Genomic DNA, 18,718 nt, shown 5'->3' with positions numbered 1-18,718 from the left:
GGAGTTGTGGGCGGCAATTTTTCTTATCCCTAAAAGTACAATTTAAACGGCCTGCCTGCGGTGCACCCCTTATCAGCAGACCCTGCCAAGGGACCTCCCTATCAGCCCCGCACTGTTTCTTTAGAGACTAAAGCCTCGTAAAAAAAGCTAGAAGGCTAGATGGTTCTTGTGTCCAGTGTGACCGATGAGAGCCACCGTTGTCGAGAATCTAACGTGTGTACAGCATCCCTGATGCGTCTCTAAGGGATCGAAAGTAGCAGACCATTTCGGCTGAGCGCATGGTTCTCTTCCTTATCTTTCACGCTCCATCATGCGACACATATCGGTTCTCCACCCTCCTACAGAACAAGTCACTAGGCTACAGGCTAGTGATGGGTCTGCACAGTGCTCAACTCCAAACAGTTGCTGGAGAGATCGAGTCCCGATGCCTAGATTCAAGTCGGCTGAGTCAGCCAATAACGATTGCCTGTGCTGATAATCTGGCAGCCCCCTGTGGCCACCCAGCGAGCAATAGCTTTCGTTCTAACTTTTCGCCATGTGACGTCACATCTGAGCCTCTCCATCAGTCCTGGCCCCCCTCGGATCGCAACAGAGTAGGGATACCCGGCTGCACTCCCTTTCCCAAGAGTGAGGTAGAAAAAAACAATTGAACAACCACTTTCTGTGCAACAGAGTGGGGAGTTTCGTAAGCAAGGTGCAAAAAATAAAGAAACAAAAACACACACACACACACACACACACACACAAACCGCCTGGACCCTCTCGGATTGTAACAGAATGCATCGTTAGCCTACAGGCTATCTAGGTGTCTGTACATCCTCAGCTCATCGACATTGACCGGGGGATCTGGGGTTGATACCAGTTAGGCTACATCCATCTAATGTGTGTACGGGGGGCCTCAAGGTTGCATACACACAGTTTTTAAATTGTTCACTTACTGGCCAATTTTGCCATCTCAAAGTAGTATGAGGGCAACACATTTTGAATACTATAAACAGAATGGGCTCCATTCACAATGCATTACTGCATTCGGTATGAAATTCACAATGCATTACTGCATTCGGTATGAAATTCACAATGCATTACTGCATTCAGCAGAAAACAGCGGATTTTACCGCAGTTTGTAAAGCGGTTACCACATTTAAAAGTAAATTACTGACTAGAGAGGTTAATTACAGACTTCTGCGGAAAATACTTCAAATGTCAAGTCACAAAGATTAAAAGCATAAAGTAACACTAGCTCTGACCTGTCAGTAACTAGCAATCAGCATGCGATAAAGTTGACAGACATAGTAGACAGCCAATAGGGAGAGCCACACAGACCTGCTCCTCATCCCATTTGATCCAATGCACTGGCGGGCGGGACATGAAAATCAGAGCAGGAGACATTCAAAAAGCTTTTCTGTCTTATAATAATATTAATAATAATAATAATAATAATAATATCACAGTTTCCTGCCAGACCTACTCCACAACTGGTGAGACTTCTAAATTATCGACCACAGCTTAGTGAATTTTTTTTTAACTGGACTGCCCTTGGTAAATTGAGGTCACTGTGTAGGTAAGCTGTAAATACTACATGCCATGGAACTGGTAAAATGGGATGTGTGTGTCAGGCTTAATTGTAGGCACTTTCACTTGCTGGCTATACATCTGGCAAATCCAGGCCAGCAGACCTCTCTGAATTTAGCATATAAAAAATCATGAACCTCTATGATGTCTTTTTTTTTTTTTAACCAAAGCATAGTTTATTGAGAACAATGCAGCGATTGTTACAACATTGCCTGGTGCGAGGCAGAACATACATATAGGAGCATATATAGAACATAGATGTAAAGTAACAGATAAGGTGTATAATTACATAATAAGAATAAGGAGATACATAAATCAAATATTGTAGCTTAGAGGTTTAGATCTTTTACATGATGGAGCAAAAAGAGAAAAATTATCATACAATTGAGGTACACAATTCTGACACAAACCTAGATGGCATAGTAGGTCGCATTACTGAAGTTCAAGTGGGAACCTGAAAGGTGGGGAAACATTGTATGGCAGCAAAGGACCGAGATTTTAAAAGCGACTATCTCTCTATCCAACTATCCCATATCAGATGAAATTTATGGCGTTCCTGGCAGGAACTTCCTGCGAAGATAGATGAGCTTCTTGTATGAAAGAGTGCGATCTATTCTAGTTATCCAGGCTTGGAGTGTAGGAGGATCGGCTGAGAGCCATTTTTGAGCTATTTCTTGTCTAGCTTGGAATAAGGTTTGAGAGATAAATATTCTGGTATTATTGGACATAGAATCATCTGTAATTAGACCTAAGATGCACATAGCAGGATCCATCTCCACAGGGCAGCCCATTTTGTCATGTAAGAACTGTATTAGTTGTTTCCAGAACAGTGCAATAGGAGGGCATTTCCAGATTAAGTGAAAGAAAGTGGGAGTAGCGGAGGAGCATTTAGGGCAGACGGGGGATATACTGGGGTCAAACTTAGCTAGCTTTAGAGGGGTAAGGTAGGCTTGGTGGATGATGTATACCTGGGTAATGCGTTCTCTGACAGATGGGGAAGTAAGTGATGTCTTTTCTTAAACCAAAAAAAACATGATAGTGCTTCAAGAGTGGGGACATCTAGACATTTCCCAGCCAGGTCACAGACCACAATAACAACCTAACAGATGTTCAAACTCCTCCTTACACTAGAGAAGAAGCTTTTATTTTTTACTCCACAGCTGGTGAGACTTCTATATTATTGAGCACAGCTTAGTGAATTTTTTTTTTTTTTAACTGGTCTGCCCTTGGTAAATTGAGGTCACTGTGTAGGTAAGCTGTAAATACTACATGCCATGGAACTGGTAAAGTGGGATGTGTGTGTCAGGCTTAATTGTAGGCACTTTCACTTGCTGGCTATACATCTGGCAAATCCAGGCCAGCAGACCTCTCTGAATTTAGCATATAAAAAAATTATGAACCTCTGTGATGTCTTTTCTTAAACCAAAAAAACAAAAAAAATCTTGTTAGCAAGACACCCAACAGCTGAAAATGGACTCTGTGGAGTAGTGTGTGCAGAATTCCCCTGTGATGTAGTTAATACACACACAGCTGCTATACTATTACTGCATGGCTGTGACCTCCTATGACAGGTCACACTGGCAGAGGAGGGGTCATCAGAATGATACACAGGAAGTTTTCCCTGCAATATAAGTGACTGAATTTAGTCAGCTTACCGCTTGCAAGGCTCTTGTTTCACCAGTCAGTGCACACACATAAAGCAAGTACAAACACGGGCTCTCCAGGATCCTGTGCCACAATAAACAAGATATCAGCTATTTCCACTGGCTGGGAACACAACATGGTCCGCGGCTCAGAGAAGGGTCAGTTACAGTGCAAACGCCATCCAGCACTGCTGCTTTGTTATATAGCCTTCATCACTGAATCCAACACAGAAGTATGGGAATACAACATTTCACCAAGTCAAGGGGCTGCCTGGCCACCTGCTGACTTCTAGGAAGAGGGGCACCACTCAATTCTCACTCTGCTATTTGGAGGGTGGTCATTAGGGTTAGCTCATGTTGAAAAAAACATTGCAAAGCAATTGCTATTTTGCATAGCGATTTTCAAATCACTAAGGTGTACCATCTGCATTAACTGCAGATGATATACCAAGAGCAACCCCCTCCCCTCCCCCCATGCAGAGCTGGCATTAGAGCTTGCAGCAGAATGCATATATACACCGGTCCTCACTCCAGTTTGCATCCACCCAACACCTTCTGAACTAGCCATTAGAGTTACAGGCTCACTGCGGTCACATGCCAGTGCTCCAAGAGTGGGAACATCTAGACATTTCCCAGCCAGGTCACAGACCACAATAAAAACCTAACAGATGTTCAAACTCCTCCTTACACTAGAGGAGAAGATGCTTTTATTTTGTTTATTTACTGTTTTACCCCACTTCAGTCTTCTTTCCATTGCTTCCTGTCTTTTGACACCCTTGAGAGCAAAAGGAAGTGAGTGACAAACCTGGCAGAGTATATAACCCAAAACGAACATAGAAAATGTTTTGTGTGGAGTTCTGCACCTGCGCAGTTATATTTGCTAGGCTATTAACTGCGTAGGCGAAGAACGCTCCCAGCCACAGGAGCGCACCCAAGTAGACCGACTCCTTCTGGAACTTTACCTAGACTGCCAGGGGCGAATTGGATGGAACAGACAACAAGCAGCCCAAGGACTGCAGCGGGCCAGAGGATGCCCCAGGTAAGTATAAATCCTTGTGTTACGGTATGTTATCTCCGTTACACTTTAATATTTTTTTTCTGCAAACTCAGTTGAATTGAAGACCTATACTGGCCTAGCTTGGGTAATAAGCTTCACCAGCTTCACCAACCTCTTAGAGCCTTGAATTCACATCAGTGTTAGTGTTTCTCCGAAAATAGGACATTGTCTTATATTAATTTTTTGCTCTATAAGATGTGCTAGGGCTTATTTTCAGGGGATGTCATATTTCTATGAGTAAGAGTCTCAGCAGAACATTTCTTGTTCCTTTGTACTGTGATGTTCCTAGATTTGAAGGTATGCTACAGTACTGATCAGGCACCTGCCAGGTCATCCCTGCACACAGCTGAGAACCTTGTGTGCTGGGATGACAGGACCGGTGTCAATCGGAACTGCACCGCTGTGACACTGCTTGCTGGCCACCTCTAACTTCCGCTAGGGCATATTTTTGGGGTAGGGCTTATATTTCAACCATGCTCAAAAAAATTCTAGCTAGGGCTTATTTTCAGGGAAAGAGGGCATCTCCGCTACACTTTAGGCTGGTTTCACAGTGGGACGTTACAGGCGCACGTTAGAGCAGCCTGTAACGCAGCCCACCGCACAGTAATGAAAAATCAATGGGGCTGTTCACAGTGCCCACGTTGCGTTACATTGTAACGCTGCATCACAAGACAGCGTACTGCATGCAGTACTTTGGACGCGGCTGAGCCACGTTAGACTGCTTGCACATGCTCAGTAATGTTGTGGAGGAGCAGAGAGCGGCCAGGCACATGGCTAATTAATATGCACTGCACGTTGTGACGTGGAGTGTTTACTTCCTGGAGCGGCCGCTCTGTGTGGCGATTGGCCGGCGGGACCACGTGATGCCGCATGCGCACGAGAGTGCGCATCACGGCATCACTGACGCCAAAGTGAGCTGCACAATGCGGCTCACTCTGACGTCCAGATCCAACACCACCAGGCGTTCCGTTAGGGGACGTTATGCGACCTTAACGCCCCCTCTAACGCAACGTCCTGGTGTGAAATTAGCCTCAAAGAGGAACTGTAATAAAAATATTGTAATTAATTTTTTTCCCCCAATATTCATTCATAAATCATTTACTCAGTGTTGTAAAATCTTTTCTCACCCAGATTTACATTCTGAAATTTATCACAGTTGGCAACATTTTTACTCCTGTCAGGTGTAGTTCTGTGGAAAGTTTGTTTCTGAGAGTTCTGGAGCATGTGAAAATAAGACCTTGTCTCCCAGAATGCTCTGGGAGGAGAATTCCGCATAGCTAAACAGCCTGGGTTAAAGTGGATCCGAGATAAACTTTTACTCATTGCATAATTGTGTTCCTTTCATATAGTCTATAGGGCATTCCACAAGCCAATTACTTTTTTTGTTTTGTTTGTATACTCTAATTCCCTATAAACTAAACAAGCCTCGTCCACAGCTTCTTTTGTTCCTTGGCACTCTGAGATCCATGTAGCAAGGGCTTATGGGAGCTCAGTCTGGGCAGGAGGAGGTTACTAGCCACTGATTTCAGAGGCAGAGGGGAGGAGAAGAGGGGACTGAATTTACACACAGGCAAGCTGATAGCATCTCCAGCCCTCAGCCTGTATCAATGTGACAACAGAACATGGCCAGGGCTGTGGGGACAAAAATCTTCAGACTCCAACTCCTCAGTTTATGAGACTACGACTCCAATTCCGACTCCGGGTGCCCAAAATTGCCTTGACTCCAACTCCAACTCCACAGCCCTGAACATGGCTGCCCTCATTGTATCACAGGAATAAAGAATTGTAAACTTTTGAAGCTGTTTGCAGCTAGATTTGCTGTGTAAATGTAAACTTTAGATAAGATATATAGACAAGTTACTTGTTATAGTTAGTTCATCTCGGATCTGCTTTAAAGCGGATCCGAGATGAAAAACTAACTATAACAAGTAACTTGTCTATATATATGTTACCTAAAGTTTAGATGGTTTACACAGCAAATATAGCTGTAAACAGTGGTAATAGAATATGATTATTTATTCCTGTGATACAATGACAGCGGCCATGTTGTTTGTAAACATTACACAGAGGCAGGCTTATCTGTATCTTGAGCCATCAGCCTAATCCTCTCTCCTCCTCCCTCCTCCCCCCTGCCTCTGAAATCAATGGCTAGTAACACCTCCTTCTGCCCAGACTGAGCTCCCATGAGCCCTTGCTACTGCCTTGGCTCTCTGAAAACCTGTGGGCGTGGCTTTTTTAGTTTATAGGGAATTAGAGTATTAAAACAAAAACAAAAAAGTATTTGGCTTGAGGAATGCCCTATAAACAATAGGAAAGGAACACAATTATGCAATGTGTAAAAGTTCACCTCGGATCCACTTTAAGCATCACCGGGAGGGCAGGGCTACATACCAATCTACAGCTATAAAAGTGTTTCTACTGCTGTAAACCAGGATTATTACTGTAAGAGTCGGTATCCTGAATATGCACAACGCCATTTACTGCATTCTAGTATAGGTCACTGCAGCTCTTTCTTAAATAAAGGATCTTCAGTCTTGGTCCAGAATAGAAACATTCATATATTGGGCTAGATAAGTCAGGATTTCACTAGCCTTGTGACTGCCTTTTACAGGGCCAGAGATGAATGGGCAGCATTGTGAGCTACAGCTGAGATCACTGACAGTCACCAGCAGTAAGTGTGGTGACACTATACAGTGAGGAGGGCTAGGAGGACATTATCCAGCCATTTACAGGGAACGCCCGCAGTCTCTGCTGTGATCAGCTCTCTGGAAAGAAACAAACATCAGAACATGACTCACTGTGCTGTGTAATTACACTATTTGTGACTTGTGCCATTGCTAAGCAAGACTTCTCCCAGTCTAGACTTCACCTGTTACCTAGTCAACACCGATTCTTATCAGCACAGCCAGAAGATATACCTGTTACAGCAAACCGGAAATTAATAACCATATCATCCTAAACAGAACTTTCCCCGAAGCCCCATACTCTTATTTTAGAGACTAAAAAAAAAAAGTAAAAAAAAAAAAACCCACACGTTCCCTGGAGGGTACTTACCTCGGGAGAGGGAATCCTCGGGGTCCCAATGAGGCTTCCCCATCCCTGTAGCTGCAGGCAATCCAGTGCTGGCTCCCCCGAAGTGTCCTGCATTCCTGGCTCGACAAGCCTAACAAGTCTTGCTATATTTACCTTCCCTGGCTCCAGTGGGGGCGCTGTTGCAGCTCTCAGCATGGTGATAGGCGGAAATAGCCCATCTCTGTCAGGTCCGCTCTACTACGCATGCGCAGGAGAGTAGAGCGGACCGACATTTCCGCCTATCTCCAAGCGGAGAGCCGATACTGTGCCTGCGCTGGAGCCGGGAAGGTAAATATTTACATCCCCGCTGTTCGGAGGGGCACAGCGAGACCGCCGTGGGACCGAGAAGGACAGGTGAAGCCTCAATAGGATACGGAGGCTTACCCCACCCGAGGCGAGTACCCCCAGGGGAACTTTTTTTAGTCATAGGTTTTCTTTAAAGAGGCACAGCAGTGACATTAGAATGCAGTAAATTATTTGAGATACCCACTTTTACATTAAAGAGAACCCGAGGCGGAATATTATAATCTTAATGGCACCCAGAGGCATGTCATGTGCCCAATGTCTATTTATGCCACTAGTGCCCCCCCCTCTTAAAATAAATCGCCAGGCTAGCGAAAATCTGCTTGTGGCTAGCCTGCTTTGTTTACCTGGCATGTGTCAATAATATTGCTAGCATCGCCCCCCCCCCCCCCCATAGCGTAGCTCCCGCCGCCGCTCTCCAGCTCACTAACTTCCTCCAATCAGAAGCTAAGCCGCGACCCAGGAAGTACTCATGATATAATGAATTGGTTGTGTAATACGGATAAGTAATCGATCAGAAGCAAAGAAAAAAAATGTATAATTTTTTATTTTTTTTTTATTTTCAGGTATATGGCTTTTTTTTTTTTTCTTCAACATTGCATCAGTCTTTACTAACTGCAGTTTCCACAATACACGCTGCATTTTAAATTATTTCACAGCGCAGGCTAGTGACCATTTGAACTTTCCTCTGCAGAAAGACCATAAACAAAGAAGAAACAAATGAGACAGTTGAAGTAAGTGCTTCAGAAGACAGTGCTGTGCACAAATTTATAAAGTCGCAGAGCGAGCAGAAGCTTCTTTGCATAGATAACAACTTAAGTTTCTTAAAGAGACTCCATAACAAAAATTGCAACCTGTTTTTTATCATCCTACAAGTTCCAAAAGCTATTCTAATGTGTTCTGGCTTACTGCAGCACTTTCTACTATTACAGTCTCTGTAATAAATCAACTTATCTCTCTCTTGTCAGACTTGTCAGCCTGTGTCTGGAAGGCTGCCAAGTTCTTCAGTGTTGTGGTTCTGCTATGAACTCCCCCCTTCCAGGCCCCTCTATGCACACTGCCTGTGTGTTATTTAGGATTAGAGCAGCTTTTCTCTTCTCTTTTACAAGCTGGATAAATCGTCCTCTGAGCTGGCTGGGCTTTCACATACTGAGGAATTACAGACAAAGGCAAAGCTGTTTGCAGGAAGAAAAGAGCAGCCTGAAACTTCAGTGCATGAGAGATGCAGGGGGAAAGAAACACACAAATGATCTGTTGAGATTCAAAAGGAAGGCTGTATACAGCCTGCTTGTGTATGGATGTATTTTCTATGTGTGGACATACTGTACATCAACCTACTTCCTGTTTTGGTGGCCATTTTGTTTGTTTATAAACAAACTTTTTAAAACTGTTTTTAACCACTTTTAATGCGGCGGGGAGCGGCGAAATTGTGACAGAGGGTAATAGGAGATGTCCCCTAACGCACTGGTATGTTTACTTTTGTGCGATTTTAACAATACAGATTCTCTTTAAAGGAGAACTGTAGTGAGAGGTATATGGAGACTGCCATATTTATTTCCTTTTAAGCAATACAAGTTCCCTGGCAGCCATGCTGGTCTATTTGGCTGAAGACATGTCTGAATCACACCAGAAACAAGCATGCAGCTAATCTTGTCATATCTGTCAAATTTGTCAGAAACACCTGATCTGCTGCATGCTTGTTCAGGGCCTATGGCTGAAAGTATTAGAGGCAGAGAATTAGCAGGCTAGCCAGGCAACTGGTATTGTTTAAGCACTTTGTCCTCCATGACGTATAAAAACGTCGAGGACATGCACGCTCCCGCGGCCGTGCACGCGCGCTCCCGGACACGGATTTGTTAGCCCAGGAATCAATGTATCGGGCTATGGTGCCCGATCAATGATTCCTCTCCCCCGCAGAAAAAGCGACAGCTTCTCTCGGAAGCTTCGCTTTTTCTTACTCCTATGTCCCTCTAAGCGTACATTGTACGTGGGTTTTAATTATGGAGGAAATTATTATTTTAAAACTATAATGGCCGAAAACTGAGAAAAAGTGAATTTTTTCAGTTTTTTCTTATTCTTACTGTTAAAATGCATTTACAGTAAGGTAGCTCTTAGCAAAATTTACCACCCAAAGAAAGCCTAATTGGTGGCGGAAAAAACAAGATATATATCAGTTCATTGTGATAAAGTTATAGGCTAATGAATGGGAGGTGAACATTGCTCGGATGCATAAAGTGAAAATGACTGAGGGCTTAAGTGGTTAAATGGAAATAAATAGGACAGCCTCCATATACCTCTCACTACAGTTCTCCTTTAACTCTTCCTGTACTGGAAACAAGACTCATATCTGTGCTAAAAATGTTTTATTTCTTAGCTGTACTACACACACACAAAAATATATATATCAAATTTATTTTTGCTTCAGATTCCTAAGCTGCGAAGGACATGGATTTTTCCTTTTAAAATAATACCAGTTGCCTGACTTCTTCTAATCCTGTGTCTGATACTTTCAGCCACAGCCCCGGAACAGGTATGCAGATCAGGTGCTCTGACTGAAGTCAGACTGGATTAAATGCATGCTTGTTTCATGTCTGCGGTTCAGCCACTACTGCAGCCAAATAAATAAGCAGGACTGCCAGGCAATAGTGGGTATAGCCAAGTAGTGTGCACAACCATAGGCTCACTCACTCCACAGCCCTTTCAGAAACAGAAATGCTGTTTTGAGCAGATCATAAACAAGAGAAAAAACTATTTAGAAAAGAATTGAGAACTCAGACATAAATGGATAATTTTCTTGCTCACATCTCGGGAGTCCTCCTTCAACTCTACAGCATCTAACAAAAGCTGGAATATCGGTTAGGGGTGAACGGACCCTTAAAGGGTTACTTTTACAACCTCAAGTGATGGACAACAAGTGACTATTGTGGGAATCTATTTCTGCTCATCACATTTTTAGTCCTGTATCAGTTCCGCTTACATAGCTGCGTGGAGTTTTCATAGTACTCCGGCAGCGATTAGAGAGGAGTCTGTACTGTGCGCACTTATCGGCTTTCACTAATGTGTCAGCGCTAGCAGCCAGGACTTCCCCTAATGCTGCCGAGATTCCTCTGGAATCCTCCTAACACATCTCTTCCTGACTGCCAGGGAATGTTCCCATCTGGTGTTCTAAAAACATACTTCAGGGAGGAAGCTACATGGTATAGTATGGTATAAATTGCCAAGACTGTTTCTCTTATCCACTTGACGTTTAGTGCTCTACCTTATGCTGCCAGAGTACAGTATCCATATCCCGCTTACTTCATGTGTACTCTAAAGGGGGGGTTGTAACAACCAAAAATAAAAAAATTTTTGCTTAAAAAAAGAATTAGTGCACTTAAAAAAAAAAAAAAAACACACACACATACACACGTAAACCCCCTTTTTCCCCAAAACTGATCCCTACATTTGTATTTATTTTACCACCTGTGTGCCTTTGCTGAACTGTGCAGTACCAACAGGATTGTGGGAGGACTTTTTTTTTTTTTTTTTTTTTTTTTTGCTACAGTAAAAAGTGTTTCTAAAAACGCAATTTACAGAAACTTCCCATTGCAGATCAGATAAAGTCACCATGAGCAGAAGGTACTAGACACCACACACACACTTTTGAAGAGTTTACACAGTGATATAAGCTTGTTATCTAAGTGATGTTTGCTGCGGGAGGGATAGCAATCTATAAAAATGAGCAGTAAAGTAATACTGAGCTGGAAAAAAGGGAGGGCAAAGATGGCAGAAGTGATGTCACTTTTGGCATCACAGAGAAAGAGTTAAAATGGAAACTAGAAGAAAAAAATAATTGTTAAATTTCACATTTATCTTAAATTTGACAATGAACACTAAAAAAAAACTTTTTTTTTTTTTTTAGTTAATATGGACTCTTCATCTCACTTTAAAAAAAAAAAAGTGTGAGAAAAAGTATTGTTTAGACAAGAGAAAAAAATAAAGTCATCCCTGTTATAACTTAAAGGGGTTCTGTGGGGGTTTCTGAAGATAAAACTGCCACTTACCTTGGGCTTCTATGAGCCCCATGCAGCGGTAATGTCCCACGATGTCCTGCTCCCATCCGCCGTTCCCCGCAGCCGGCACCAAGCTATTATTCGTCTGACATACAGACGAATAATGCGCGTTGCCGTGCCTCCGCTCGCGTCATCTGAGGCTTACTGCGCAGGCGCAGTACAACGGAGCCTTGTACTGCGCCTGCGCAGTAAGCTTCCGATGGCGCAGGCGGAAGCGAGCGGGTGCGCGGCCACTCTAGCGCAGCCGCAGTTGGATCCCATGCCGCTTAGACCGGGGCCGGCGGCGGAGAACGGCAGATGGGAGGAGGACGGCGTGGGACATTACCGCTGCACGGGGCTGATAGAAGCCCAAGGTAAGTGTCCGTTTTTTTTCTTCCACAATCCCCCACAGAACTCCTTTAAGTAGGTCTCAGTTATTTGGCCTGAGGTTTATGTAAAAGGCTTGTCCGCAGAGTATGCCTTTAATTCTTGTGATGTAGGCAGAAGCATCTCGGTGTCTGTGTGTAGCAGATGATACACGCAGATACCGAGAACATGTTCCTGAAAGAAGGCCACAGGCCTACACTGACCTCAACATGTACACCACAAGAACAATCAACATAGGCCATGTTTACCAAAATACCACATTCCAGTAAGTAAGGCAAAAGCCTCATTAAATATTAATCGAGTAGGTGGGTATTATGACACCACGAGGGGGTTCAGCCAATAGCCGGGTCTGGGGGATGGCAAAGATGAGGTCACATTTAACTCTTTCCTAGTCGGTATTAAAGACCCGGGACGGGCGGACAGAGGGCATTCTGACTCTGATTCCTGCTCTGCTTCCTACTTCATGCTACCTAGATGCTGACTGGGACTTCTAAGTATTTTCATTCTATATGTAATCTGATATAATGTATGCTGTACATAGGTAGTCTAGATGTAACTTAGAATAGATCTAAGAAGACCTGATTACAGTCACTAGGAAGGTAATCAAGAAGCTGTAACGCAACATGAAGAGTGGCTTGGCTAGGATATGATGAACTGTATCTATCTGTATATCGGTTTCCTGAATAAATAACGTGAATATTGAAGAAGCCTGTGAAAAGTCTATCTCCTGCATGCTGTGTTGTGAGTCAAGTTATCTCACAGTCTGCGAGGCGCAGCTCTTGCTGATGAGTTTGCTGGTGCCGGAAAAAAGGTGATTAAGAACAGTTTATAACACCTGTGGCACACACCTAAAAAAGGCTACAAGGGGGGAAAAAAAAAAACACAAACAAGAATCCAGGTGAGGCAGGAGGAAAGTGGACACTCATACAAAAATGCAGGGGACAAAATTTCATGAGTTAGATATATATAAAACAGCAATGTAGAATAAGAATAGGCCACAAGGAAAGCAATACTTTATCTCTGTGACTTAAAGGGACACTTAAGCCAGGAAAAAAAAATGAGTTTTACTCACCTGGGGCTTCTACCAGCCCCCTGCTGCAGTCCTGTGCCCTCGCAGCCACTCACTAAACCTCTGGTCCCCCGCTGCCAGCTAGTTTCGTTTTTGCCGTCAGGACGGGCCACGCGTAGCTTTTTCCGCATTCCCAACTGTAATTAGCGCTATTGTGGGCCGCGACGCGTACAAAAATACGTGTTGCCGCATTACGACCGCATAGCTATGCAGCAACGCTTATTTTTGTATGCCTTACAGCCCGCAATAGCGCTAATTACAGTCAGGAATGCGGAAAAAGCTAGGCGTGGCCGGGCCTGTCGGCAAAAACGAAACTAGCTGGCAGCGGGGGACCAGAGGATTAGTGAGTGGCTGCGAGGGCACAGGACTGCTGCAGGGGGCTGGTAGAAGCCCCAGGTGAGTAATGGCCCATACTCCCGGGCTACAATTGTCGCTGCAACAAGCGGCGCGCTTATTTTGCGGCGACAGGTCGCCCGTGAGTATGAGACGCAACACGGGCGCGCACCCCGAACCGTCGCCCATCGCTGCTGTCGCCAGGCGATTGGCGCGGTCAATCGCCCGGCGACAGTTGCCGCCGCAACTGTCGCTAGTCCGCGTGAGTATGCGGACTAGCGACAGCAACATAATTGAAAATCTACGGCGCTTGCGGCGAGGGGGGGGGGGGGGGGGGGGGAGGAACGTCGGCGACAGCTTCCGTCGCACAGCTGATCCCTCTTCCGCGTGTGTACGCTGGGGGACCTGGCGAGGAGCTGTCGCCGGGCCTGTCGCGCACACGTTCACGTGTGCTGGCGTCAGGTCACAAATGTAGCCAGTGAGTATGGGCCATAAAACTCATTTTTTTTTTCCTGGCTTAAAAGGTTCACTTAAAGGCACACCTGACTTTACCATAGGGCTGTGGGGAGCTGGGGGATTAAGGGGGTAACCTTTAATATGCAGCCTGCAACTGTACCCTACATTGCCAGCACTCTCATACATTCAGAAACATTTCTGCTGTAATAAATCTTATCGCAATCAGCCTGGCTCTTTTTTTTCCATTCCCAATGAGAAGGAAGCTTGTTACCACCCCTCCCACATTTCTGCTCCTCAATGATTAGCTGAGGGCAGTTCAGTGAGCTGCTGAAATCTGATCTATACTGTGCTCACATGTGTTTACAAAGTAAGCTAGCTATAAAGCAAGATGGGAAAATGCCAGGAACAGAATTCTCTTTATTTACTATGTAAAATTTACTTAACTCAAAACATGGTCGCACTGAGCTTACTTTGTGAGCATAGTATAGATCAGATTTCAGCAGCTCACTGAACTGCCCTCAGCTAATAATGCACTATTAAGTAAAACAAGTATTTATCTACTTATATAGGGGTGCCTCCCCCCCCCCCCCCTTTGAACATTCCAGCACCAAGGACGCTAATAGATCTTGCATTTAATGACATTAATTCATTTCAGAGCAGAGTAAACAGCCATGTGCATTCCCTCACAGGCCAATGTCAGCCACAGATGGCCAGTCCTTACACCAGCGTATATGTAAATAAATCAGCCCAATAAACATGTCAACAAGTGCAGCACCCGGCCGCCCAACAGGTCTGTGAGAAGTGTGTCAAGGTTCAGCCATTCCCAGTGCACAGAGCTGCTAAAGTCATCACAAATGAGATGCGTGTGTGCGGGACATTCAATCTATGACCCGGCCATGTGCACTCCATTCACACATGACAATAGGCTGTCGCCCTGCCAATGACATAGGGGTGTGGGGGTGGAACAGAATACAGAAAGTGAACAGACAGGTGCAAGGTTACCTGAAAATGACACAGTACAACTTCTGCACTACAATCCGGATTGTGTCACCAGTTTTGTATACAGAAGAGAACAAAAGCTGCAATTAGGTGACTAAGAACAAATGAATATTTTCCACATCTATGGAAGTTCCTGAAGCACGGAAGGTTTGCACTGTTACTAGCAACACACAACTACTGGATGTCCCTTTTGGGGATACAGAAAGACTATACAGAATACAAACTCCACTTTCCTTAAATAGTAATAAAAGTACTTCTAGCTAAAAGGGGCCTCTGCTTTTAGAAATTTGTAATAGCTGAAACATTTTGTTAGATCTGAGGTTTATACAGCTTTAGGTCTTAAAAAAATCCTTAATTAACATTCAACAGTTTTGTTAAATGCTAATTGGGAAAGGCCACTCTTCTGAAGATGGGAGCATAAAAGCTGATGTATTTCATTCACTGATTTTCAAACTGCATACAAACTTCCAAAAGCAGGTCACTGGCCATCCACAGTCTCCAGCAAGCAAATAAGTCATCCCAGCAGCATCAGCACCAGCCAAGAGAGGGAACCAGAAGAACGCTTTTACTGACTGCAGGGTTTTTCCCTTCCTAGGGCTGGGAGCACACATTTGATTTGCATGTGTTTTGCTGTTCTGCCACAGTCAGTGCCAGGGGTCACCCAGTCCCTGGCAGTGTGAGTAGTCAGCGCCATCAGTAAGACAGTCGCTAACAGTGCGAGAAGTCAGTCAGTATGTGGAGTCAGTGAGGACTGGCAGTGTGTCGAGTCAGTCAGTGAGGGCTGGCAGTGTGTCGAGTCAGTCAGTGAGGGCTGGCAGTGTGTGGATTCAGTCAGTGAGGGCTGGCAGTGTGTGGATTCAGTCAGTGAGGGCTGGCAGTGTGTGGAGTCAGTCAGTCAGCAGCAGTGCAGTTCTCTCCCTGAGCACTGGTACACGGGAGCTGTCACTCAGCAGTGAAGAAGGAGGGAGCAGAAGTTGCTGGCAGTGTGTGGAGTCAGGCAGTCAGTCAGTCAGTGTGTGGAGTCAGTCAGGCAGTCAGTCAGTCAGTCAGTGTGTGGAGTCAGTCAGGCAGGCAGTCAGTCAGTCAGTGTGTGGAGTCAGTCAGGCAGGCAGTCAGTCAGTCAGTGTGTGGAGTCAGTCAGGCAGGCAGTCAGTCAGTCAGTGTGTGGAGTCAGTCAGGCAGGCAGTCAGTCAGTCAGTGTGTGGAGTCAGTCAGGCAGGCAGTCAGTCAGGCAGGCAGTCAGTCAGTCAGTCAGTGTGTGGAGTCAGTCAGGCAGTCAGTCAGTCAGTGTGTGGAGTCAGTCAGGCAGGCAGTCAGTCAGTCAGTGTGTGGAGTCAGTCAGGCAGGCAGTCAGTCAGTCAGTGTGTGGAGTCAGTCAGGCAGGCAGTCAGTCAGGCAGGCAGTCAGTCAGTCAGTCAGTGTGTGGAGTCAGTCAGGCAGGCAGTCAGTCAGTCAGTGTGTGGAGTCAGTCAGTCAGTCAGTCAGTGTGTGGAGTCAGTCAGTCAGTCAGTCAGTCAGTGTGTGGAGTCAGTCAGTCAGTCAGTCAGTGTGTGGAGTCAGTCAGTCAGTCAGGCAGTCAGTCAGTGTGTGGAGTCAGTCAGGCAGTCAGGCAGTGTGTGGAGTCAGTCAGTCAGTCAGTCAGTCAGTCAGTGTGTGGAGTCAGTCAGTCAGGCAGTCAGTCAGTGTGTGGAGTCAGTAAGTCAGGCAGTCAGTCAGTGTGTGGAGTCAGTCAGTCAGGCAGTCAGTCAGTGTGCGGAGTCAGTCAGTCAGGCAGTCAGTCAGTGTGTGGAGTCAGTCAGTCAGGCAGTCAGTCAGTGTGTGGAGTCAGTCAGTCAGGCAGTCAGTCAGTGTGTGGAGTCAGTCAGTCAGGCAGTGTGTGGAGTCAGTCAGTCAGGCAGTCAGGCAGTGTGTGGAGTCAGTCAGTCAGGCAGTGTGTGGAGTCAGTCAGTCAGGCAGTCAGGCAGTGTGTGGAGTCAGTCAGTCAGTCAGGCAGTCAGGCAGTCAGGCAGTGTGTGGAGTCAGTCAGTCAGGCAGTCAGGCAGTGTGTGGAGTCAGTCAGGCAGTGTGTGGAGTCAGTCAGGCAGTCAGGCAGTGTGTGGAGTCAGTTGGCAGTGTGTGGAGTCAGTTGGCAGTGTGTGGAGTCAGTTGGCAGTGTGTGGAGTCAGTTGGCAGTGTGTGGAGTCAGTTGGCAGTGTGTGGAGTCAGTGAGGGCTGGCAGTGTGTGGAGTCAGTGAGGGCTGGCAGTGTGTGGAGTAAGTGAGGGCTGGCAGTGTGTGGAGTCAGTGAGGGCTGGCAGTGTGTGGAGTCAGTGAGGGCTGGCAGTGTGTGGAGTCAGTGAGGGCTGGCAGTGTGTGGAGTCAGTGAGGGCTGGCAGTGTGTGGAGTCAGTGAGGGCTGGCAGTGTGTGGAGTCAGTGAGGGCTGGCAGTGTGTGGAGTCGGGCTGGCAGTGTGTGGAGTCGGGCTGGCAGTGTGTGGAGTCGGGCTGGCAGTGTGTGGAGTCGGGCTGGCAGTGTGTGGAGTCGGGCAGTCAGTGTGTGGAGTCGGGCAGTCAGTGTGTGGAGTCGGGCAGTCAGTGTGTGGAGTCGGGCAGTCAGTGTGTGGAGTCGGGCAGTCAGTGTGTGGAGTCGGGCAGTCAGTGTGTGGAGTCGGGCAGTCAGTGTGTGGAGTCGGGCAGTCAGTGTGTGGAGTCGGGGCAGTCAGTGTGTGGAGTCGGGCAGTCAGTGTGTGGAGTCGGGCAGTCAGTGTGTGGAGTCGGGCAGTCAGTGTGTGGAGTCGGGCAGTCAGTGTGTGGAGTCGGGCAGTCAGTGTGTGGAGTCGGGCAGTCAGTGTGTGGAGTCGGGCAGTCAGTGTGTGGAGTCGGGCAGTCAGTGTGTGGAGTCGGGCAGTCAGTGTGTGGAGTCAGGCAGTCAGTGTGTGGAGTCAGGCAGTCAGTGTGTGGAGTCAGGCAGGCAGTGTGTGGAGTCAGGCAGTCAGTGTGTGGAGTCAGGCAGTCAGTGTGTGGAGTCAGGCAGTCAGTGTGTGGAGTCAGGCAGTCAGTGTGTGGAGTCAGGCAGTCAGTGTGTGGAGTCAGGCAGTCAGCAGCAGTGCAGTTCTCTCCCTGAGCGCTGGTAGACGGGAGCTGTCACTCAGCAGTGGAGGAGGAGGAGGGAGCAGAAGTTGCTGGCAGTAAGTGACAAGTGCCGCCGGTCACTCAGCGCTGCCAGTCAGAGAGCGGAAATGCGCGGTGCGCCCCCTCTCCCGTCCCCCGCACTCACCCCTCTTGTTCATGGGCCGGAGCCGCACGGCCACCTTCACCTTGGAGTCGCCCATTGCACCGCGCTCCGCCAGCAGCCAGGACCTGCCCGGGCCCCGCCGGCTTCCGTCTCAGCGAGGTGGGAGGCAACCCAGAGGAGGAGCTTGAGGCCCTACGTCACGACGTCACGCTTTAAAAGGCCATGGCTGCCATCGCATGGATCGGCGTGACTGATGGTCGCCATGGAGACGAAGCGCAGCATCCCGCTGTGCAGCCTGTGCTTCTCTCACACAGAGAAGTAGTCGCTGATAGAGCTTTACATTGCGACTGAAACAAGAGATGCTCTTACACACCTGGGCCCATATCATAGCTCCCAACTGTCCCTCTTTTGGAGGGACAGTCCCTCTTTCCTCCTCATTTGTCCCTCTTTCTATGTAAATATATATATTTCTCTACTAAAAAAATGTGTTTGATGGATTCTAAACTTTATTCCCATCCTTTAAATTGATATATTACTAATTTTAAAATGTTAATATGAAGGAAAATGAAGCAGGATAGAAAGGA

General features: G+C 46.4%; 1 protein-coding gene across 3 annotated transcripts in view; it reads right to left on the bottom strand.

Moving 5' to 3' along the window:
• Positions 1-18,296, bottom strand: part of KIF13B (kinesin family member 13B) — a 368,955-nt gene extending 350,659 nt beyond the window's left edge. For all 3 annotated transcript variants that reach the window (XM_068280045.1, XM_068280046.1, XM_068280047.1), the window contains exon 1: positions 18,177-18,296. In XM_068280045.1, the coding sequence (XP_068136146.1) occupies positions 18,177-18,231 (55 nt within the window). In that variant the 5' untranslated portion in view covers positions 18,232-18,296. The remainder of the gene's footprint in view (positions 1-18,176) is intronic.
• Between the last annotated feature and the right edge of the window lie 422 nt (positions 18,297-18,718).

This window comes from Hyperolius riggenbachi, chromosome 4 (assembly GCF_040937935.1).
Source record: "Hyperolius riggenbachi isolate aHypRig1 chromosome 4, aHypRig1.pri, whole genome shotgun sequence".
NCBI classification, from domain to species: Eukaryota; Metazoa; Chordata; class Amphibia; order Anura; family Hyperoliidae; genus Hyperolius; species Hyperolius riggenbachi.
This window is presented reverse-complemented; position numbering and strand designations above follow the sequence as displayed.